We start from the raw sequence: 18,686 nt of genomic DNA, 5'->3' as shown, positions 1-18,686 counted from the left end.
TGCCCATTTTTCCTGTTTCCAACACATCAACTTCAAGAACTGACTGTTCTCTTGCTGCCGAATATATCCCACCCCTTGACAGGTGCCACTGTAATGAGATAATCATTGTTATTCACTTCACCTCTCAGTGGGTTTAATGTGTGTGTCATACAGAGACTGCGTGTATGTTTATTATTTATTACAGTCAACAGAGCAGAAATTCCTCAAAACATGAGAACCTAGAGAGTCTCACAGGTGTGTGTGTGTGTGTGTGTGTGTGTGTGTGTGTGTGTGTGTGTGTGTATACTTACCGCAGATGTCTGAGTACTCCTGGGCTCTGAAGCTGTGTTCGTTCTCCACACTGAGATTGATGAAGCAGTGCATTGTGGGACAGTGAATGATGACGCCTCCACTCGCCTGCCGCAACAAACTCTCCAAATACCTTCAGCAGAACCCTCAACCAATTATCATCTCATTATCATCTTATTATCATATCATTATCCCCTCATCACTAATTAACTAATGTAATGATTGAAGAGACAAACATGAACTCAGTTGTTTAAAGGTGCCACAGAACAGGAACCTGTATTTTTCTTTTAAATGGTGAAAAAGGAGACTTCAGTATATGGAACTGACAATGAACCTCAAATACTGCTGTCTCCTCCTTGAAACTCAAACCCACAAAAGAGGGCAGTAAAACAGGCCAAATCCAAAACCCTTAACTGTTTTGTGACAGTCCAGACTCATCAATATTCATGCCCCAAAATTTGCATACACCAGCCCATGTTCTAGAACCGGCTTAACTTCTGCATGCGGGAAGGTGTGTGCAGTGTGTGTGTGTGTGTGTGTGTGTGTGTGATTGTGTGTGTGTGATTGTGTAATGTGTGTGCAGTGTTAGTGTATGTGTGTAAAGTGTGTAGTGTGTGTGCAGGGTGTGTGTGTGTGTGTGTGTAGAGTGTGTAGTGTGCAGTCTGTGTGTGTGTGTGTGTGTGTGTGTGTGTAGAGTGAGTGTGTGTGTAGAGTGTGTAGTGTGTGTCTGTGTGTATGTAGGCTGTGTGTGTGCAGTGTGAGTGTGCAGTGTGAGTGTGTGTAGTGTGAGTGTGTGTGTAGGGTGTGTGTGTGTGTGTGTGTGTGTGTGTGTGTGTGTGTGTAGTGTGGGTGTGTAATGTGTGTGTAGTGTGGGTGTGTAATGTGTGAGTGTGTGTGTGTAGGGTGTGTGCAGTGTGAGTGTGTGTGTAGGGTGTGTTGAGTGTGTGTGTGTGTGTGTGTGTGTGTGTGTGTGTGTGTGTGTGTGTGCGTGTAGTGTGTGTGTGTGTGTGTGTGTGAGCGCAGTGTGTGTGTGTGTGTGTGTGTGTGTGTGTCTGTGTCTGTGTGTGTGTGTGTGTAGGCTGTGTGTGGGGACCGGCAATAGGCAGAGCCCAACAGACCGGACTACCGGCAGTCCCCTGCAGCTTGAAACAGATTGAAGGTCGTCGTGAGTCTCTCATGCCACTGGAAATTATTCTGCTAGGGCGAAGAATGGTGGGAGTGAGGATTGCGCACCCACACCCTCACCCTAAACTCTTTCCTCGCGCAAGCTCCTTGCTCCACCCACCCACTCCACCCACTAACCCTAACCCCGCCTCCTCCCCTACACCCCAACAAAGCCCTGTGGCGATGTGGAATGGCGGTAGGCACAGGCCAAGGATGTGGCTGGGAGTGCCTAGCCAAACCATACACACAGGTGGCAGTGGAGTGATGGTCGTTGTGTTACGGGATGGGGCAGCGCATCACCTAGGCAGCTTTCACTGCGTCTGAGCAGCTCCACACTGCTCACCCCTGACGGGGAAGGACCTGGAAAAGGTGGTCTAAAAATTGTCTGCTCCCCCAAACTCTGGATGGCTAGGCGCAGCCATCAGAGCATCCCTTACTGCGGCCGAAAAACCAGAAAAAATATACATTTACACATTGCTACCTGGAATGTTCGCACCCTTCTGGACACACCTGAACCATCCAACAGGCCTTGCCAAAGGACAGCTCTTGTAGCCCTCGAGCTTGCAAGATATAACATCAACATTGCAGCACTCAGTGAGACCAGGCTACATGGTGAGGATTCCCTGATGGAGGTGGGTGCAGGCTACACCTTCTTCTGGAAAGGGGTTCCTGAAGGTGTGCGTCGCATCCACGGTGTGGGTTTTGCTGTGAAAACCAAACTACTTCAGCAAATCCCAGAATCTCCTGTAGGCATCAGTGAGCGCCTCATGACATGGTGCATTCCTCTTGCCAAGAAGCGCTTTATTACACTCATCAGTGCTTATGCGCCAACCCTGGATGCAGATAACAACATAAAAGAAGATTTCTACAGTTGTCTTGATGCAGTCATCCAGAAAATCCCAGCCGCTGACAAACTCCTCCTTATGGGTGACTTTAATGCAAGAGTGGGCACCGAACATCTCATCTGGAAGAAGATCATTGGTCAGCATGGAGTAGGAAAAATGAATAACAACGGGCACTGTCTACTATCCCTCTGTGCAGCGCACCAGTTGCTTGTCACAAGCACCACCTTCCAGATGAAAAAACACCATAAAACCACCTGGCAACATCCGAGATCTAAACACTGGCACCTTTTGGACTACACCATCGTCCGCCAAAGGGACAGACAGGACGTGATGATCACCAGAGCCATGCGTGGCACGGAGTGCTGGACTGACCACCGCATGGTCAGATCCAAATTATGCCTGGTCATTCCACCTTGCCGCCCTAAGACAGCCCCAAACAGAAGATTGAACACCACCGCTCTCTCCAACCCAGACACGATTAATGATCTCTGTCGCCACCTTGCATGCAACCTCGCTCATATCCCGGAGGAAGCTGATCCCAAAGACTGGCCATCTCTATCTGTAGCCATCCACTCCGCAGCCTCAACAGCCCTTGGCGCCAAGGTCAAACAGCATCAGGACTGGTTTGACAATCACTCTTCCCATATCCACGTGACCCTGCAAGAAAAACAGCAAGCCCACAAAGCCCTGCTCTCCAACCCACAATCCTCCATGCTAAAAGCCAATTATACCAAGGCTAGAGCCAAAACACAACTGGCACTAAGGGCCATGGAAGACACCTGGTGGCTGGAGAAAGCAAAAGAAATTCAACATCTTGCTGATTGCAATGACATGCATGGCTTCTACGATGCCATCAAAGCTCTCTATGGACCAAGGAAGCAAATCTTCACTCCTGTTCAATCTGCTGCTGGAGACAGCCTCCTAAAGGACCGCCAAGAGATCCTTGAGCGCTGGGCCGAACATTTTAAAAGCCTCCTCAATCACACCAACCCTGCAGACCCGAACATCCTTGACAAACTGCCAGTTATGCCTCAGATGCAATATCTAGACATCCTACCACACTTCTCAGAAACATGCAAGGCTATCAGGAGCCTAAAAAACAACAAAAGCCCAGGACCTGATGGTATCCCAGCGGAGGTGTTCAAACATGGGGGCTATCTCCTCACGCACCGTGTACACCTCCTGATCACCCAGATCTGGCAGTCTGAGAAAGTACCACAGGACTGGAAGGATGCCAACATCATTGTCCTCTATAAGCAGAAAGGGGACAGAGCAGACTGTGGCAACAGTCGAGGAATATCACTCCTCTCTACTGCAGGCAAAGTCCTAGCAAAGATTATGCTCTCCCGGCTGGTGGAGTACATCTCAGAATGTACTCTCCCTGAAACACAGTGTGGCCTCCGGAAGACCAGATCCACAACCGACATGATCTTTGCTCTACGGCAGCTACTTGAGAAAAGTAGAGAGCAGCGCAAAGACCTCTACATCGCCTTCATCAACCTCAGCAAAGCCTTTGACACCATAAACCATGACATGCTCTGGGAACAACTCTGCAAACTTGGTGTACCACCCAAATTCCTCTCCATCCTGCAACAACTACATGATGGCATGCAAGCCAGAGTTGTTATGGGAGGACTCCAGTCTAAGCCCTTTAAGGTCAATGTTGGGGTGAAGCAAGGCTGTGTCCTGGCACCAGTACTATTCAACCTCCTCCTCTCAGCAATCACCCGACTGTTCCACCGTGCCCTGCAGCACAAAGATGGTATAGACCTGGAATACTGCCTTGACGGTAACCTGTTTAACATCCGACGGCTCCAAGCTCATACCAAAACATCAACCTGCCACATCCATGAGCTCCAGTATGCAGATGACTGTGCTGTCCTGGCACACAGCCCAGACTCCTTGCAGCATGCCTTGGACACCATCTCAGTGCTGTATCAGTCCTTCGGTCTTCAAGTAAGCACCAAGAAGACGGAGGTCATGGCGCAACTCTGTGCTAAACCCCCCTCATCTGTTGGCTTCCATATCAATGGCAGTCCACTCAGCTTTGTTCATTATTTCACGTACCTGGGCTCCACACTCTCTGCAGACTCCTCCCTTGACAGAGAAATACACTACCGGATCAACAAAGCCTCATCAGCCTTTGGGCGCCTTAGGAAAAGAGTATTTGACAACAACAACTTAAAAATCAGCACCAAAGTAGCAGTCTACAATGCAGTCTGTGTCTCCACCCTACTCTATGGGGCGGAAACATGGACCCCATACAGATGCCACATAAATAGCCTGGAGATGTTTCACATCAGAAGCCTCCAAAAAATACTCAACCTGTCCTGGGAAGACCGCATCCCCCACACTGACATTCTGACTGTGACTGGCACCACCAGTATGGAAGCAGCTCTGGCCAATAGGCATTTACGCTGGGTTGGCCACACCATTCGCATGCCTGGCTATCGCCTCCCACGCCAAGTCCTGTATGGACAGTTGCTCAACTCCAAGCAGGCTGCTGGTGGCCAGAAGAGGCAATACAGGGATTTTACAAAAGAACTCTTGAAGCGCTGCAACATCAACCCTGGCCATCTCGAGGCACTAGCATCCAATAGACCAGCCTGGAGAGCCACGTGCAACAAAGCAGCTGAACAAATCAACGACATCTTCATCCAAAGGAGGACCGCAAGACGTGCACAACGACACCGGCAGGCAGACCCCACCCCCCAAACATCAGGGCATGCCTGCTCCATCTGTGGAAGAGTGTGCGGCTCCAAGATTGGCCTCCATAGTCACATGAGGTGGCATCAACGCCAACAACGTTGAACCCCCCCCCCAACCCCTGGAGCAAGCGTCATCATCGGACACAATGGACAGCTAAGAAGAGGCTGTGGGTGTAGAGTGTGAGTGTGTGTGCAGTGTGAGTGTGTGTGTAGTGTGTGTGTGAGAGTGTAGTGTTAGTGTGTAGTGTGTGTGTGTACTGTGTGTGTGTGCGTGTGTGTGTAGAGTGTGCAGTGTGAGTGTGTGTGTGTGTGTGTAGTGTGTGTGCAGTGTGAGTAAGTGTGTGTGTCTAGAGTGTGTGTGTGTGTGTGTGCTGTGTGTGTGTGTGTGTGTGTGTGTGTGTGTGTGTGTGCAGTGTGTGTGTGTGTGTGTAGGGTGAGTGTGTGTGTAGAGTGTGTAGTGTGTGTTCAGTGTGTGTGTGTAGAGTGTGTGTAGGGTGTGTATGTGTGTGTGTATAGACCCTTTTCAGTCACGTGACCTTCGTAAACGCGACTGCCATTTTGGACATGTAGTGGACTTCGGCTCGAATCAGTTTGAATGCGAGGAAGGCGACAAACGAAAAACATAAAAGAAAAAGGAGCGAGATGCAGAAAACACCTTCACTATCCAGCGACGTAGGGCATTTACAGGGCGAGCAGAGGGAGAGGTATTTGCAAAAATTGAGGTTAGCAGGCTTAGAGAACGATGTTTACCTGCTTCCACCAGGATTGTTCACTGACGTACGGAAGTACACGAAGCCCTCGTCTTTACCTGACTTCGGCCCACATGATCTGTATACCTATGTTGTTAAAAACCCATCGCCATACACATACACGCCAACGTCCGAGGCTCCGGAGCGCGCTCCGGCTTGCTCCAGGAGTGCTCCGGCCGAGGTTACGGAGCGCGCTCCGGCTTGCTCCAGGAGTGCTCCGGCCGAGGTTACGGAGCGCGCTTCGGCTTGCTCCAGGAGTGCTCCGGCCGAGGTTACGGAGCGCGCTCCGGCTTGCTCCAGGAGTGCTCCGGCCGAGGTTACGGAGCGCGCTCCGGCTTGCTCCAGGAGTGCTCCGGCCGAGGTTACGGAGCGCGCTCCGGCTTGCTCCAGGAGTGCTCCGGCCGAGGTTACGGAGCGCGCTCCGGCTTGCTCCAGGAGTGCTCCGGCCGAGGTTACGGAGCGCGCTCCGGCTTGCTCCAGGAGTGCTCCGGCCGAGGTTCCGGATAGCGCTTCGGCTTGCTCCAGGAGTGCTCCAGCCGAGGTTACGGAGCGTGCTCCGGCTTGCTCCGGAGCAAGCCGGAGTGCGCTGCTTAATTTGAGTGCAACCTCGACCGGAGTGCGCTCCGGAACCTCGGCCGGAGCACTCCGGGAGCAAGCCGGCGCGCGCTGCTTAATTTGAGGGGAACCTCGGCCGGAGCACTCCGGGAGCAAGCCGGCGCGCGCTGCTTAATTTGAGGGGGAGCAAGCCGGAGCGCGCTCCAGAACCTCGGACGTTGGCTCTGGCAGCTATTTATACTGGATCCGGTGTAAATAGCTGCCGGATCATAATTACAGTAAACTAGTAAATACAGTAAAGGAAAAACTTGAGACTGAAAGGTTTTAACAGTCATCCAAATGACTGAACGTAAACATTGCTACAGTAACATACCAGCTACTTGTTGACATTAGCTAGTCAACAATAGCTACTACAGAAGAACAAAGAGGTTACAATGGGTTATTTTAGCCTATTTGGTTACACACTCGCCGCCACAGATTGTTAACAGCAATGTAATGCCTTTTCTGGCTAATTTTATTCGTCTTACCTCCAACAAAGTGGTCACTGCACAAGTGTTGGTATGCCGAGGGCTGCCAATCTGTTAATGGCCGCTATCCGTCTTCTCCGTCGGGATCCGATAAAATGATAACCCTTGCCTTGTGTGTTGATGGTTACTACATCCAGGTGCACAACAATATAGTGGCATGATGGAAGTCTTGCTGAAAATAAACACTTTTTTTGCTGCCGTTCCTCAATGTTGGCTGTGGTAAACTACTGGTAGTACATGTCCAAAATGGCGGCCGCGTTTGTCGTGACGTCACGTGAAAAGGGTCCATAGAGTGTGTAGTGTGTGTGCATTTATGAAAAGTATGACAATGCATTGACAGTATGTACCAGTTTGTGTAGAGCGTGGTGATGGTGTGTGTGCCGTGTGCGTCAAGTGGGTGTGTGTGTTGCAGCAGAACGCTCTTCATGACGCGGCTGACATCGATGTTGATGAAGGTGCTCAGTGTGTGTAAACTTGTCATGTAGGACTCGATCAGCGCCAGCAGCTCTGAGGGACGACAGATCTCACGCGTATTTGGGTTAAAGTTTACCAAACGCACAATGACCCTGTAAAACACACACACACACACACACACACACACACACACACACACACACACACACACACACACACACATTTGGTCACATTGAGGTGGTTAGTGGTGCTCAGTGGTTATGGCTCTGGGTTACAGGGAACACTGTAGCATGGCTAACCCTGACCTCTGACCCCAACTTCCTAACAAGCTGGAATGAAAGAATTTCAGTGCACTGTAATGTTTATGTGACAAATAAAGGCTTCTTCTTGAATCTTCAGCTCTGGATGGAAACAACATTCTCTGTGTAATGAATAAACAATGAAGTGAGTTCCTGTTGTTACTGACATTACAGCAGTGATAAACACTCATGCAGCGTCTCTTTATTCTCTCTCTCAGAGTTAATAAAATAGAAAAACATCCCAGGGTTGAAGCTGTTCTGTACGGAGGAACGGGCTAAAATTCCTCCAAGCCGGTGTACAGGACTGATCAACAGTTACTGCAAACATTTAGTTGCAGTTATTGCTGCACAAGGGGGTCACACCAGATACTGAAAGCAAAGGGTCACATACTTTTGCCACTCACAGATATGCAATATTGGATCATTTTCCTCAATAAATAAATGACCAAGTATAATATTTTTGTCTCATTTGTTTAACTGGGTTCTCTTTATCTACTTTTAGGACTTGTGTGAAAATCTGATGATGTTTTAGGTCATATTTATGCAGAAATATAGAAAATTCTAAAGGGTTCACAAACTTTCAAGCACCACTGTCAGGTACTGTGTGTGTGTGTGTGTGTGTGTGTGTGTGTGTGTGTGTGAGAGAGAGAGAGTGAGTGAGTGAGAGGTTACTTGCTGAGGCGCAGTTCCAGCTGTGTGATGAGGAACTCTGCAGGAACTATGAGGTGTTTAAACACACTGAATTCTGAACACACACTGTACGAGGAGCCGAGCTCAGTCAGAGCTACATGCAGCTTATCCATCCTGTGAACACACAGTAATCACATTATTATCTCCTGTGTGTGTGTGTGTGTGTGTGTGTGTGTGTGTGTGTGTGTGTGTGTGTGTGTGTAGTGAGACTGACGTGGTCATAACAGATCTGTTCTTTCTCTGACTTTCAGCTCCTGGTTTGTTTTTCACTGTCTCTCCTTTCTTTGGTGGAGGTTTTTTCAGTTTCTTGTTGCGTGCAGTACTGATGGTCTGCACAGAGTGTTTTGGCAATAACTACACACACACACACACACACACACACACACACACACACACACAATGGTTTGTCAGCAAGATGAATTTATCACACGTTTGAATATTCCCATTGGTAATATGCACATGAGTTTAGTGCATATTGTGTGTGTGTGTGTGTGTGTGTGTGTGTGTGTGTGTGTGTGTGTGTGTGTACCTGTTCATGCAGGTTACTGTGTTCAGCAGAAAGGTCCAGAAACACTGAACATGTCTGATTAGCGATCTGCTCCAGGAACATCACACACAACCTCAGAGTGTGTTTCTCCATCAGCTCTGCCTACACACACACACACACACACACACACACACACACACACACACACACACACACACACACACACACACAGGCGTTTGTTTCCACCCACAGAACTGTTGCTCACTCACTCAGTGTTTTTTGAGATCACAATTTTTCCCATTCTGATGTTTGAACAGGGCGGCACGGTGGTGTAGTGGTTAGCGCTGTCGCCTCACAGCAAGAAGGTCCGGGTTCGAGCCCCGTGGCCGGCGAGGGCCTTTCTGTGTGGAGTTTGCATGTTCTCCCCGTGTCCGCGTGGGTTTCCTCCGGGTGCTCCGGTTTCCCCCACAGTCCAAAGACATGCAGGTTAGGTTAACTGGTGACTCTAAATTGAGCGTAGGTGTGAATGTGAGTGTGAATGGTTGTCTGTGTCTATGTGTCAGCCCTGTGATGACCTGGTGACTTGTCCAGGGTGAACCCCGCCTTTCGCCCGTAGTCAGCTGGGATAGGATCCAGCTCGCCTGCAACCCTGTAGAACAGGATAAAGCGGCTACAGATGATGAGATGAGATGATGTTTGAACATTAACTGAAGCTCTTGATTTGTATCTGCGGGATTTGATGCATCGTGCTGCTGTCGAGGGATCGGCTGATTACAGAACTGCAGAAAACAGCAGGGGGATGTAGGGGTGTTCCTAATAAAGTGGCTGGGTGAGTGTACATGCACTGCAGTTTAAACTGTTTGTGTGTGTGTATATAAAGATATTTGTGTGTGTATTTTATACACCTCTTGAGAGTCAATTGAATTTGTGTTGTGTTTTTAATAATAGACACTGTGGCAAAGCAGCCAGACAGAAAAATAAAACTTTTAAATATATGAACTAATAAATTGATTCCTATAACACAGTGTGTGTGTGTGTGTGTGTGTGTGTGTGTGTGTGTGTGTGTGTGTGTGTGTGTTACATACCTCTTCAGGACACAATGTGTGTGTGCAGTGGTTGAAGTGAGAGCAGGTCATTGGGAAGGCCATCAGGAACCTGTGCATCGATGCATCTTCACTGCTCAGAGAGAACAAACGCTCACAAACCCGTGGGTAAAACCTAATACACACACACACACACACACACACACACACACACACACACACACACTTAAAACCCAAAATACACACATAAGTAAAACCTGTGTGTGTGTGTGTGTGTGTGTGTGTGTGTACCCAAGTATGGATAGATCAGCGGTCTCAGTGAGAAGTTTGTCCAAGTCATCCATCATTCGTGTGTGAAACTGCGTCAAGTTCATAATTTTAGCGAGATCAGTGTAATCCTTCAGAGCTAAAGGGGCTTTAGACACACTTGTGTACGCCTAATCTCACACACACACACATACACACAAAAAAAATCATACTGGTTATAATATGATAAAAATTCACAGAACAGGAATACACACAGGAAGCCCATTTCAGTGATGTTTACGTTTGTTCCCCACTCACAGTGAAAAGCTGACATTTCCATTATTATGCTGTAATGGTGTCGTGTGTGAACGGGAGCAAAACAGCAAAGTTGAAACACTAATCTTACTCCCATTGACCGAGCAACCGTTATGGAAATCTTCTGTTTCAGCTCCAGTGGAAATCAGAACCGTCAGATTTATGTGTTGTGACGGTGGCGATGTTTTTAGTAGTGATGTAAATGATGACGTAGTGACGTTGCGACAGCACTCACACTGCCTCAGTGTAAAACAAACAGCGGTGACTCAAAACAACAAGCAAAGAAAACATCAGTAGATACAGTGGGAGCGGCACCTCCACAGGAGACATGATCCAAGCTCTAACGTGGAGAGAGAAAACCGTTGATAGGAGGGAACTGGATATAAAGCTTGTTTATCATGAACATACCTCCCTATGATAAAGTTTCATTTATAAATTACACACAATATTACATCATCAACAGTAACTAATATAAAATAAAACAAAATATATTGTAATAAAAGTTATGTGAATATGCTCTCTCTCTCTCTCTCTCTCTCTCTCTCTCTCTCTGAATTCTGATGTTTCCACATAATATTTATCAGGGTTGAGGCACAGCAAGTGTGGAAACCTTTTATTCTCACAGGAGAGTCAAAATAACAAAAAAACACCAAGCATGAAAACACAACAGTAGAAGTGATGAGCTTCGGCATGGAAAATAAAAACAAACACAAGACAAACTAACAGAAACTAGGGTTTAAGTGTGTTAAGTGTACCTGTAATCGTAACCAGTCAAGTCTAAGAGCTTTAAAATCCAGTTCATCACCACACTCCACTGCAGATAAAAAAAAAAGATATTTTAAATAAACACAGACATAATGAAATAAACACTGGGCATTTGGATATTTTAATAATTATAAATGTAAATATAATGGAATAAAAGTTACACTGTTTGAGTGTGAGTGCACTCAGATCCGAGACAAACGATGTCATGAGCACTGATTCCTCTTCAGGACACACCACCATGCTCTGAAGATCATAAACACTTATCACTGTCACTTCATCACGGTCTGAGGTGTGTGTGATCATTCAACATTCTATACATTCCACACGTCCTGTACATTCAATGCAGTGATACCTGTATGGTGTCGTTGAGTATGAGAGCGTCGAAGCGAGAGAGATACTGCAGATGGTAGCGCTGAATAACGGCACTGTAACGCTGCACCAGAGCGCGAAGCCTCTCCATGTAGAACAGCAGCTCTGCTATCAGCCTACAGGGGGCACAGTCCTCATTACATATTCATCACGGACCACTTACTTCAGGTAACAGCACAGCAGTGAAAATATTCTGCTATACTATGTGAAAATATTTAAAATATACTTTAGACAAATACTGCATTAAAACAATGTGTAGAGATGAAACAATAGAACCTGAGAATAACAAAATAATTTCTTAAAATTAAAGTAGACATTTTAAATCTTGGCATTAGAAATGAGAAAAATTCAAATATTTTTTAAATTAATAATTATTATCACTAACATTTTAAATTTGTTAGAATTAATTTTTAAATGTTAGAAATTTGTTGGAATTTGTCATTAAAGAATTAGACATTTTAAAGACATTCTTGGATTTTTTTTTAACTGCTCACACTCACGCGTCAGTGTAATCTTCAGGAGTTTTAGTTTTGGGGACATTTTCATGATGACGCACCAACCAGCAGATTTCATCACGTGAGAACGACAGAGCCATAAACACAAACAATACCTGAGAGAGAAAAGAGATGAGCATCACTGCATGAATATGTACTGAAATAAATTTGCTGTTATGTCACTTCATTAATAATTAAATACAATTAATATAACAGGAAGAACAGATTTCACACTGAAAAGAAATTAAAGTTTATGTGATGATTCGACCTTTGGTCCAAGCAGAGCTGGTTGATCCTCCAGCACCTTTGTCAGCTCCTTTAAAGCATTTCTCAGGAAGTGTCGTTTCTCCCGATGAATTGCTCCACTGCACAGTTTAACCCAGAACACAGTGTTTATTCAGGTTCACTGATTAAATACATCATCAGGAATCTGTAACTTACCAGTTGGCCGTTGCGTGTTCTTTACACTCTTTAATATCAGCAAGTCGTTTACTGTAACTACAGAGAGAAAAAGAAATTGAAGTATTTACTGCTCTGATCAGAATCAGAAACACTTTAGTGTCAATGAGTCATGCTCACAGGAATCGGATTTGTTTTGGTACCAAAGTGCAAAATTAAACAATACATCAAAAACAGACAGTGGAGCAGGATCAGACAGTGATTTAGGATCAGACAGTACAGCAGGATCAGACAGTGATTTAGGATCAGACAGTACAGCAGGATCAGACAGTGGAGCAGGATCAGACAGTGATTTAGGATCAGACAGTACAGCAGGATCAGACAGTGGAGCAGGATCAGACAGTACAACAGGATCAGACAGTGGAGCAGGATCAGACAGTGGAGCAGGATTAGACAGTGGAGCAGGATCAGACAGTGCATCAGGATCAGACAGTGGAGCAGGATCAGACAGTGGAGCAGGATCAGACAATACAGCAGGATCAGACAATACAGCAGGATCAGACAGTGCATCAGGATCAGACAGTGCAGCAGGATCAGACAGTGGAGCAGGATCAGACAATACAGCAGGATCAGACAGTGGAGCAGGATCAGACAGTGCATCAGGTTCAGACAGTACAGCAGGATCAGACAGTGGAGCAGGATCAGACAATACAGCAGGATCAGACAGTGGAGCAGGATCAGACAGTGCATCAGGATCAGACAGTACAGCAGGATCAGACAGTGGAGCAGGATCAGACAATACAGCAGGATCAGACAATACAGCAGGATCAGACAGTACAGCAAGATCAGACAGTGCATCAGGATCAGACAGTACAGCAGGATCAGACAGTAGAGCAGGATCAGACAATACAGCAGGATCAGACAATACAGCAGGATCAGACAGTACAGCAAGATCAGACAGTGCATCAGGATCAGACAGTACAGAAAGATCAGACAGTGCATCAGGATCAGACAGTACAGCAGGATCAGACAGTACACCAGTATCAGACAGTACAGCAGGAGCTGACAATGCATCAGTATCAGACAGTCCATCAGGGTTGGACAGTGGAGCAGGATCAGACAGTACAGCAGGATCAGACAGTGGAGCAGGATCAGACAGTACAGCAGGGTCAGACAGTACAGCAGGATCAGACAGTACATCAGGATCAGACAGTACAGCAGGAGCTGACAGTGCATCACTATCAGACAGTCCATCAGGGTTGGACAGTGGAGCAGGATCAGACAGTACAGCAAGATCAGACAGTGGAGCAGGATCAGACAGTACAGCAGGATCAGACAGTACACCAGTATCAGACAGTGCAGCAAGATCAGACAGTACAGCAGGAGCTGACAATGCATCAGTATCAGACAGTCCATCAGGGTTGGACAGTGGAGCAGGATCAGACAATACAGCAGGATTAGACAGTGGAGCAGGAGCAGACAGTACAGCAGGATCAGACAGTGGAGCAGGATCAGACAATACAGCAGGATCAGACAATACAGCAGGATCAGACAGTGCATCAGGATCAGACAGTGCAGCAGGATCAGACAGTGGAGCAGGATCAGACAATACAGCAGGATCAGACAGTGGAGCAGGATCAGACAGTGCATCAGGATCAGACAGTACAGCAGGATCAGACAGTGGAGCAGGATCAGACAATACAGCAGGATCAGACAGTGCATCAGGTTCAGACAGTACAGCAGGATCAGACAGTGGAGCAGGATCAGACAATACAGCAGGATCAGACAGTGGAGCAGGATCAGACAGTGCATCAGGATCAGACAGTACAGCAGGATCAGACAGTGGAGCAGGATCAGACAATACAGCAGGATCAGACAGTACAGCAAGATCAGACAGTGCATCAGGATCAGACAGTACAGCAGGATCAGACACTGCACTAGACAGAACACTTGGGTGTTTGGTGTCAACAGTGCCTTTTACTGCCCTCCTCTTTGCCCTGATCGCGTACTAGAGAAGGAGAATCTCGTTACTTTGGTGAATGAGTTCATTTCACTCAATTTGTTCAAAAGATCATTCATTTGTTAATTTGTTCGTTCTGAATGCTAGCACTTCCAGAAAGACCAATATGTTGCAATTCATTCCTCCAAATAATTCAGCACCAATGTTCGTTCATTTTCTTTTTGTCAAACTTAAAATTCAGTAAAGTTCCCCCGACGCTAAAATAAATTATTGGCGAATGTGATGAAGATAATATCTGGAAATAGGCTACAAGTAACCTGGATTTTCAATAACTAAAACAGACACCGTTTAGGCTTGTTTTGTGAAATCATTTGAATCACTTTTATTCCACGGCTGTTTCAAATATTACAGAAAGTTAATATAGACAACAGGATTTATGTAAATAGTGCACTATGTTCCCACTGTGCTCGCTGCTCCATTTAGTAGGCAATGTTTTTAAAAAGCTGGTTTGTTCACTGAAATGCCAAACAACCGTAAATAAAAGAAGGCCACTGGTTCGTTCGTTCTCTAGTAGCACTTCTGGGTAAGACCGATAGGCCCGATATTGCTGTACCCAGTTCTTGGTCATCTAAATCTCATCCTCTTGCTCCAGGCTCCCACAGTCATCTGTAGTTGCTTGATTGACATGTGAGTGAGCCAATCAGTCTTCAGCTTTTAACTCATTCTGGGAGGAGCTGAGAAACCAATGAGAGAGACGAATGAATGAGAGTCAATGCACTAGAGCTTGTAGACAGCAGAAAGACAAAGAGTCAGACGAATGAATCAGTGATCAGTTTCCATTTAGTCATTTGGGTCATTCGTTCAAAAAGATTTGTTTATTCAGTTTCTATATCTATGATGTATAGGTCCTTGATTTTTAGTGAGTTCACAGTTGACGATCTTCTCTGGTGAGTGGACCACTTGATGCAGTCTAGTCTTACAGATGGAAGAGACTGAGGGGAACCAGACTGTGATGGAGGTCATGAAGTTTAGTGTGATGTTGGAAGGGAGAGGAGGGAGGCTGGAAGGTGTCGATGAGAGGTTGATGGGAGATATTGTTGATGGGCAGGTAGGATATGTATGTGAAGGATATGTGTCATCAGTGGTCAAAATGGCAGCAGCTGGTTGGCCAGATTGAGTAAGGCAGGTTCTTGGGGGATTTTAAGTTTGAAGTTGCAGAGTCTCTTCAAGGGCCTCCAGACAGCCCTGCTGTTGTTTTCTGCAGTGTTGCTCTCTTTCTTATAGAAGAAGCCTTTATCTGTCACATGCACATTCAAGCACAGTGAAATTCATCCTCTGCATTTAACCCATCTGAAGCAGTGAACACACACATGCACACACAAGTGAGCAAGGAGTACACACACACCTAGAGCAGTGGGCAGCTATGCTAACAGTGCCCGGGGAGCAGTTGGGGCTTAGGTGCCTTGCTCAAGGGTACTTCAGCTCAAGGCAGCCCCATGTTAACCTAACCGCATGTCTTTGGACTGTGGGGTAAACCGGAGCACCCGGAGGAAACCCACGCAGACACAGGGAGAACATCCAAACTCCACACAGAAAGGCCCCTGTCAGCCACTGGGCTTGAACCCAGAACTTTCTTGCTGTGAGGCAACAATGCTAACCACCACACCGCCATGCCGCCCCTATCTGGCCTTTACTGCTCTCAGTGTGCTGCTGAAGTGCCATTTCACAAGGCGGCATTCTTCCCTGTTATAAGATCTGAAAGACTGGCCTTTATTTGATCCCTCAGTTCTTCACTGGACCATGGTTGGTCATTATTAGGTGCTTTCGGACCAAACAGTTCTTGGGACTCATTGAGAGGAACTACCCCCTGGGGAGCTCCCCTGAGAATGACATTCCTTCAAATGATTTTTTTTCTGTTTGTATTCACACTGCCAGTAGGAACACTGAAGTGACATTAGTCAGCTTTGCTAGCATGATGTTAGCAGGAGGTGCTATCGAAGATTTTTATATTTTGCTTAGGCACATAAAAATCATGCTGTATTTCTTCTATTGCATATCCGCTCAATAAAACCTGGTCCATTTGTCAGTCCATTCGTCCATGATTTTTTTTTCCCTTTTTTAAAGTTACAGTGGTATGCAAAAGTTTGGGCACCTGTGGTCAAAATACTGTGAACAGTTAAGCAAGTTGAAGATGAAATGATCTCCAAAAGGCATAAAGTTAAAGATGACTCATTCCCTTTATATTTTAAGCAAAAACAATTTTTTATTTTCATCTTTTACATTTTCAAAATGACAAAAAAGGAAAAGGGCCCGAAGCAAAAGTTTGGGCACCCTGCATGGTTAGTACCTAGTAACACCCCCTTTGGCAAGTATCACAGCTTGTAAACACTTTTTGTAGCCGGCTAATAATCTTTCAGTTCTTACCTGGGGGATTTTCACACATTCGTCCTTGCAAAAGGCTTCCAGTTCTACAAGTTTCTTGGGCTGTCTTGCATGCACTGCTCTTTTGAGATCTATCCACAGATTTTCAATGATGTTTAGGTCAGGGGACTGTGAGGGCCCGGGCAAAACCTTCAGCTTGTGCCTCTTGAGGTATTCCGTTGTAGATTTTGAGGTGTGTTTTGGATCATCGTCTTATTGTAGGACCCGTCCTCTTTTTAACTTCAACTTTTTTACAGATGGTGTGATGTTTGCTTCCAGAATTTACTGGTATTTATTCGAATCCATGCTTCCCTTGACCAATGAAATGTGCCCTGTGCCACTGGCTGCAACACAACCCCAAAGCATGATCGATCCACACCCATGCTTCAGAGTTGGAGAGGTGTTCTTTTCCTGGAATTTGGCACCCTTTTTTCTCCAAACATACCTTTGCACATTGTGGCCAAAAAGTTCTATTTTGATTTCATCAGTCCACAGGACTTGTTTCCAAAATGCATCAGGCTTATTTAGATGTTCATTTGCAAACTTCAGACGCTGAATTTTGTGGCTAGGACGCAGGAACGGTTTTCTTCTGATGACTCATCCATGAAGGTCATATTTGTTCAGGTGTCGCTGCATAGTAGAACAGTGCACCACCACTCCAGGGTCTGCTAAATCTTTCTGAAGGTCTTTTGCAGTCAAACAGGGGTTTTTATTTGCCTTTCTAGCAATCCAACGAGCAGTTCTTTCAGAAAGTTTTCTTCATCTTCCAAACCTCACCTTGATCTCCGCTGTTTCTGTTAACTGCCATTTCTTAATAACATTACGATCTGCAGAAACAGCTACCTGAAAACACTTTGCTATGTTCTTGTAGCCTTCTCTGACTGTCGTAGAACTGTTGGGCCTCTTGGGGGGAAGAGACTACTTACTTACTTAGGCCCTTCGCCCCCTGCGGAGCATCGGCCATCGATCAGTTTCCTCCAGCGTATCCGGTTCTGGGCCCTCCTCCCTATCTCGGTCCAATCCAATCCTGCCTCCCTCATCTCCTTTTCTAGATCTCTCCTCCAGCTATTCCTTGGTCTGCCTCTTCTTCGTTTACCCTGAGGGTTCCACTTGAGGGCCTGGCGTATGATGTTACTTGCTGGCTTACGCAGGGTATGGCCTATCCAGCCCCATTCCCTCCTTCTGATCTGCAATTCCACTGGTTCCTCATTCGCCCGCTCCCATAGCTCTTCATTTGCGACTTTGTCCTTCTAGCTTATCTTTAGGATACGCCTTAAACAGGTGTTAACAAAGGTCTGGATCTTGCTCAGTGTTTTCTTTATCATTCTCCAAGTCTCTGCATCATATAACAGGACAGACTTCACGTTTGATCTAAAAATCCGTAACTTGGTTCTAGTAGTTAGCTCTTTAGATGACCACACGTTCTTTAACATGAGGAACACTCCCCTTGCCTTTCCAATCCTTACTTGCACATCCTTATCTGTCCCTCCTACTCTATTTACCACACTTCCCAAATACGTGAACTCCTCGACGTCCTCTAGTTGATGTCCATTTACTACTACTGGTACCTCACTTGTGGTATTCATCCGCATTATCTTAGTCTTCCCTATGTTAACTTTCAAGCCAAGCTTGTCTGACTCCTCTGCTAGTCTTGATGTTTTTTCTTGCATTTGCAGCTGGTTATGTGAAAACAGTGCAAGATCGTCAGCATAATCCAGGTCATCTAACTGCTCCCAGGGAGTCCACTGTATCCCGTTCTTGCTCCCGCTTGTTATCGTTCTCATTATCCAGTCGATAGCCAGTAGAAAGAGGAAAGGAGATAGCAGACATCCCTGCCGTACACCAGTTCTTACTTCGAAAGGTTCTGAAAATTGTCCTTCGTGGGCCACTCTGCACTTCATACTTGTATAGCTGGACTTAATCAAGGTGATAAGCTTCTCTGGAATCC

The 18,686-nt window shown here is 46.2% G+C and overlaps 1 protein-coding gene across 2 annotated transcripts in view; it reads right to left on the bottom strand.

The window, feature by feature from the left end:
• Positions 1-18,686, bottom strand: part of nckap1l (NCK associated protein 1 like) — a 35,969-nt gene that overhangs the window by 7,292 nt on the left and 9,991 nt on the right. The window contains exons 10-22 of one of the 2 annotated variants that reach the window (XM_060910369.1): positions 12,400-12,456; positions 12,227-12,323; positions 11,965-12,074; positions 11,448-11,580; positions 11,257-11,338; positions 11,086-11,144; positions 10,061-10,206; positions 9,812-9,944; positions 8,769-8,888; positions 8,454-8,593; positions 8,222-8,353; positions 7,184-7,402; positions 291-421 (exon numbers count right to left, since the gene is read on the bottom strand). In XM_060910369.1, coding sequence (XP_060766352.1) covers positions 291-421; positions 7,184-7,402; positions 8,222-8,353; positions 8,454-8,593; positions 8,769-8,888; positions 9,812-9,944; positions 10,061-10,206; positions 11,086-11,144; positions 11,257-11,338; positions 11,448-11,580; positions 11,965-12,074; positions 12,227-12,323; positions 12,400-12,456 — 1,559 coding nt within the window. The remainder of the gene's footprint in view (positions 1-290; positions 422-7,183; positions 7,403-8,221; positions 8,354-8,453; positions 8,594-8,768; positions 8,889-9,811; positions 9,945-10,060; positions 10,207-11,085; positions 11,145-11,256; positions 11,339-11,447; positions 11,581-11,964; positions 12,075-12,226; positions 12,324-12,399; positions 12,457-18,686) is intronic. The other variant, XM_060910370.1, reaches the window with a different exon arrangement.

Source organism: Neoarius graeffei, chromosome 26 (genome assembly GCF_027579695.1).
Source record: "Neoarius graeffei isolate fNeoGra1 chromosome 26, fNeoGra1.pri, whole genome shotgun sequence".
Taxonomy (NCBI): domain Eukaryota; kingdom Metazoa; phylum Chordata; class Actinopteri; order Siluriformes; family Ariidae; genus Neoarius; species Neoarius graeffei.
Note: the sequence above shows the minus strand (reverse complement) of the source record. Positions and strands in the feature narration are given on the sequence as shown.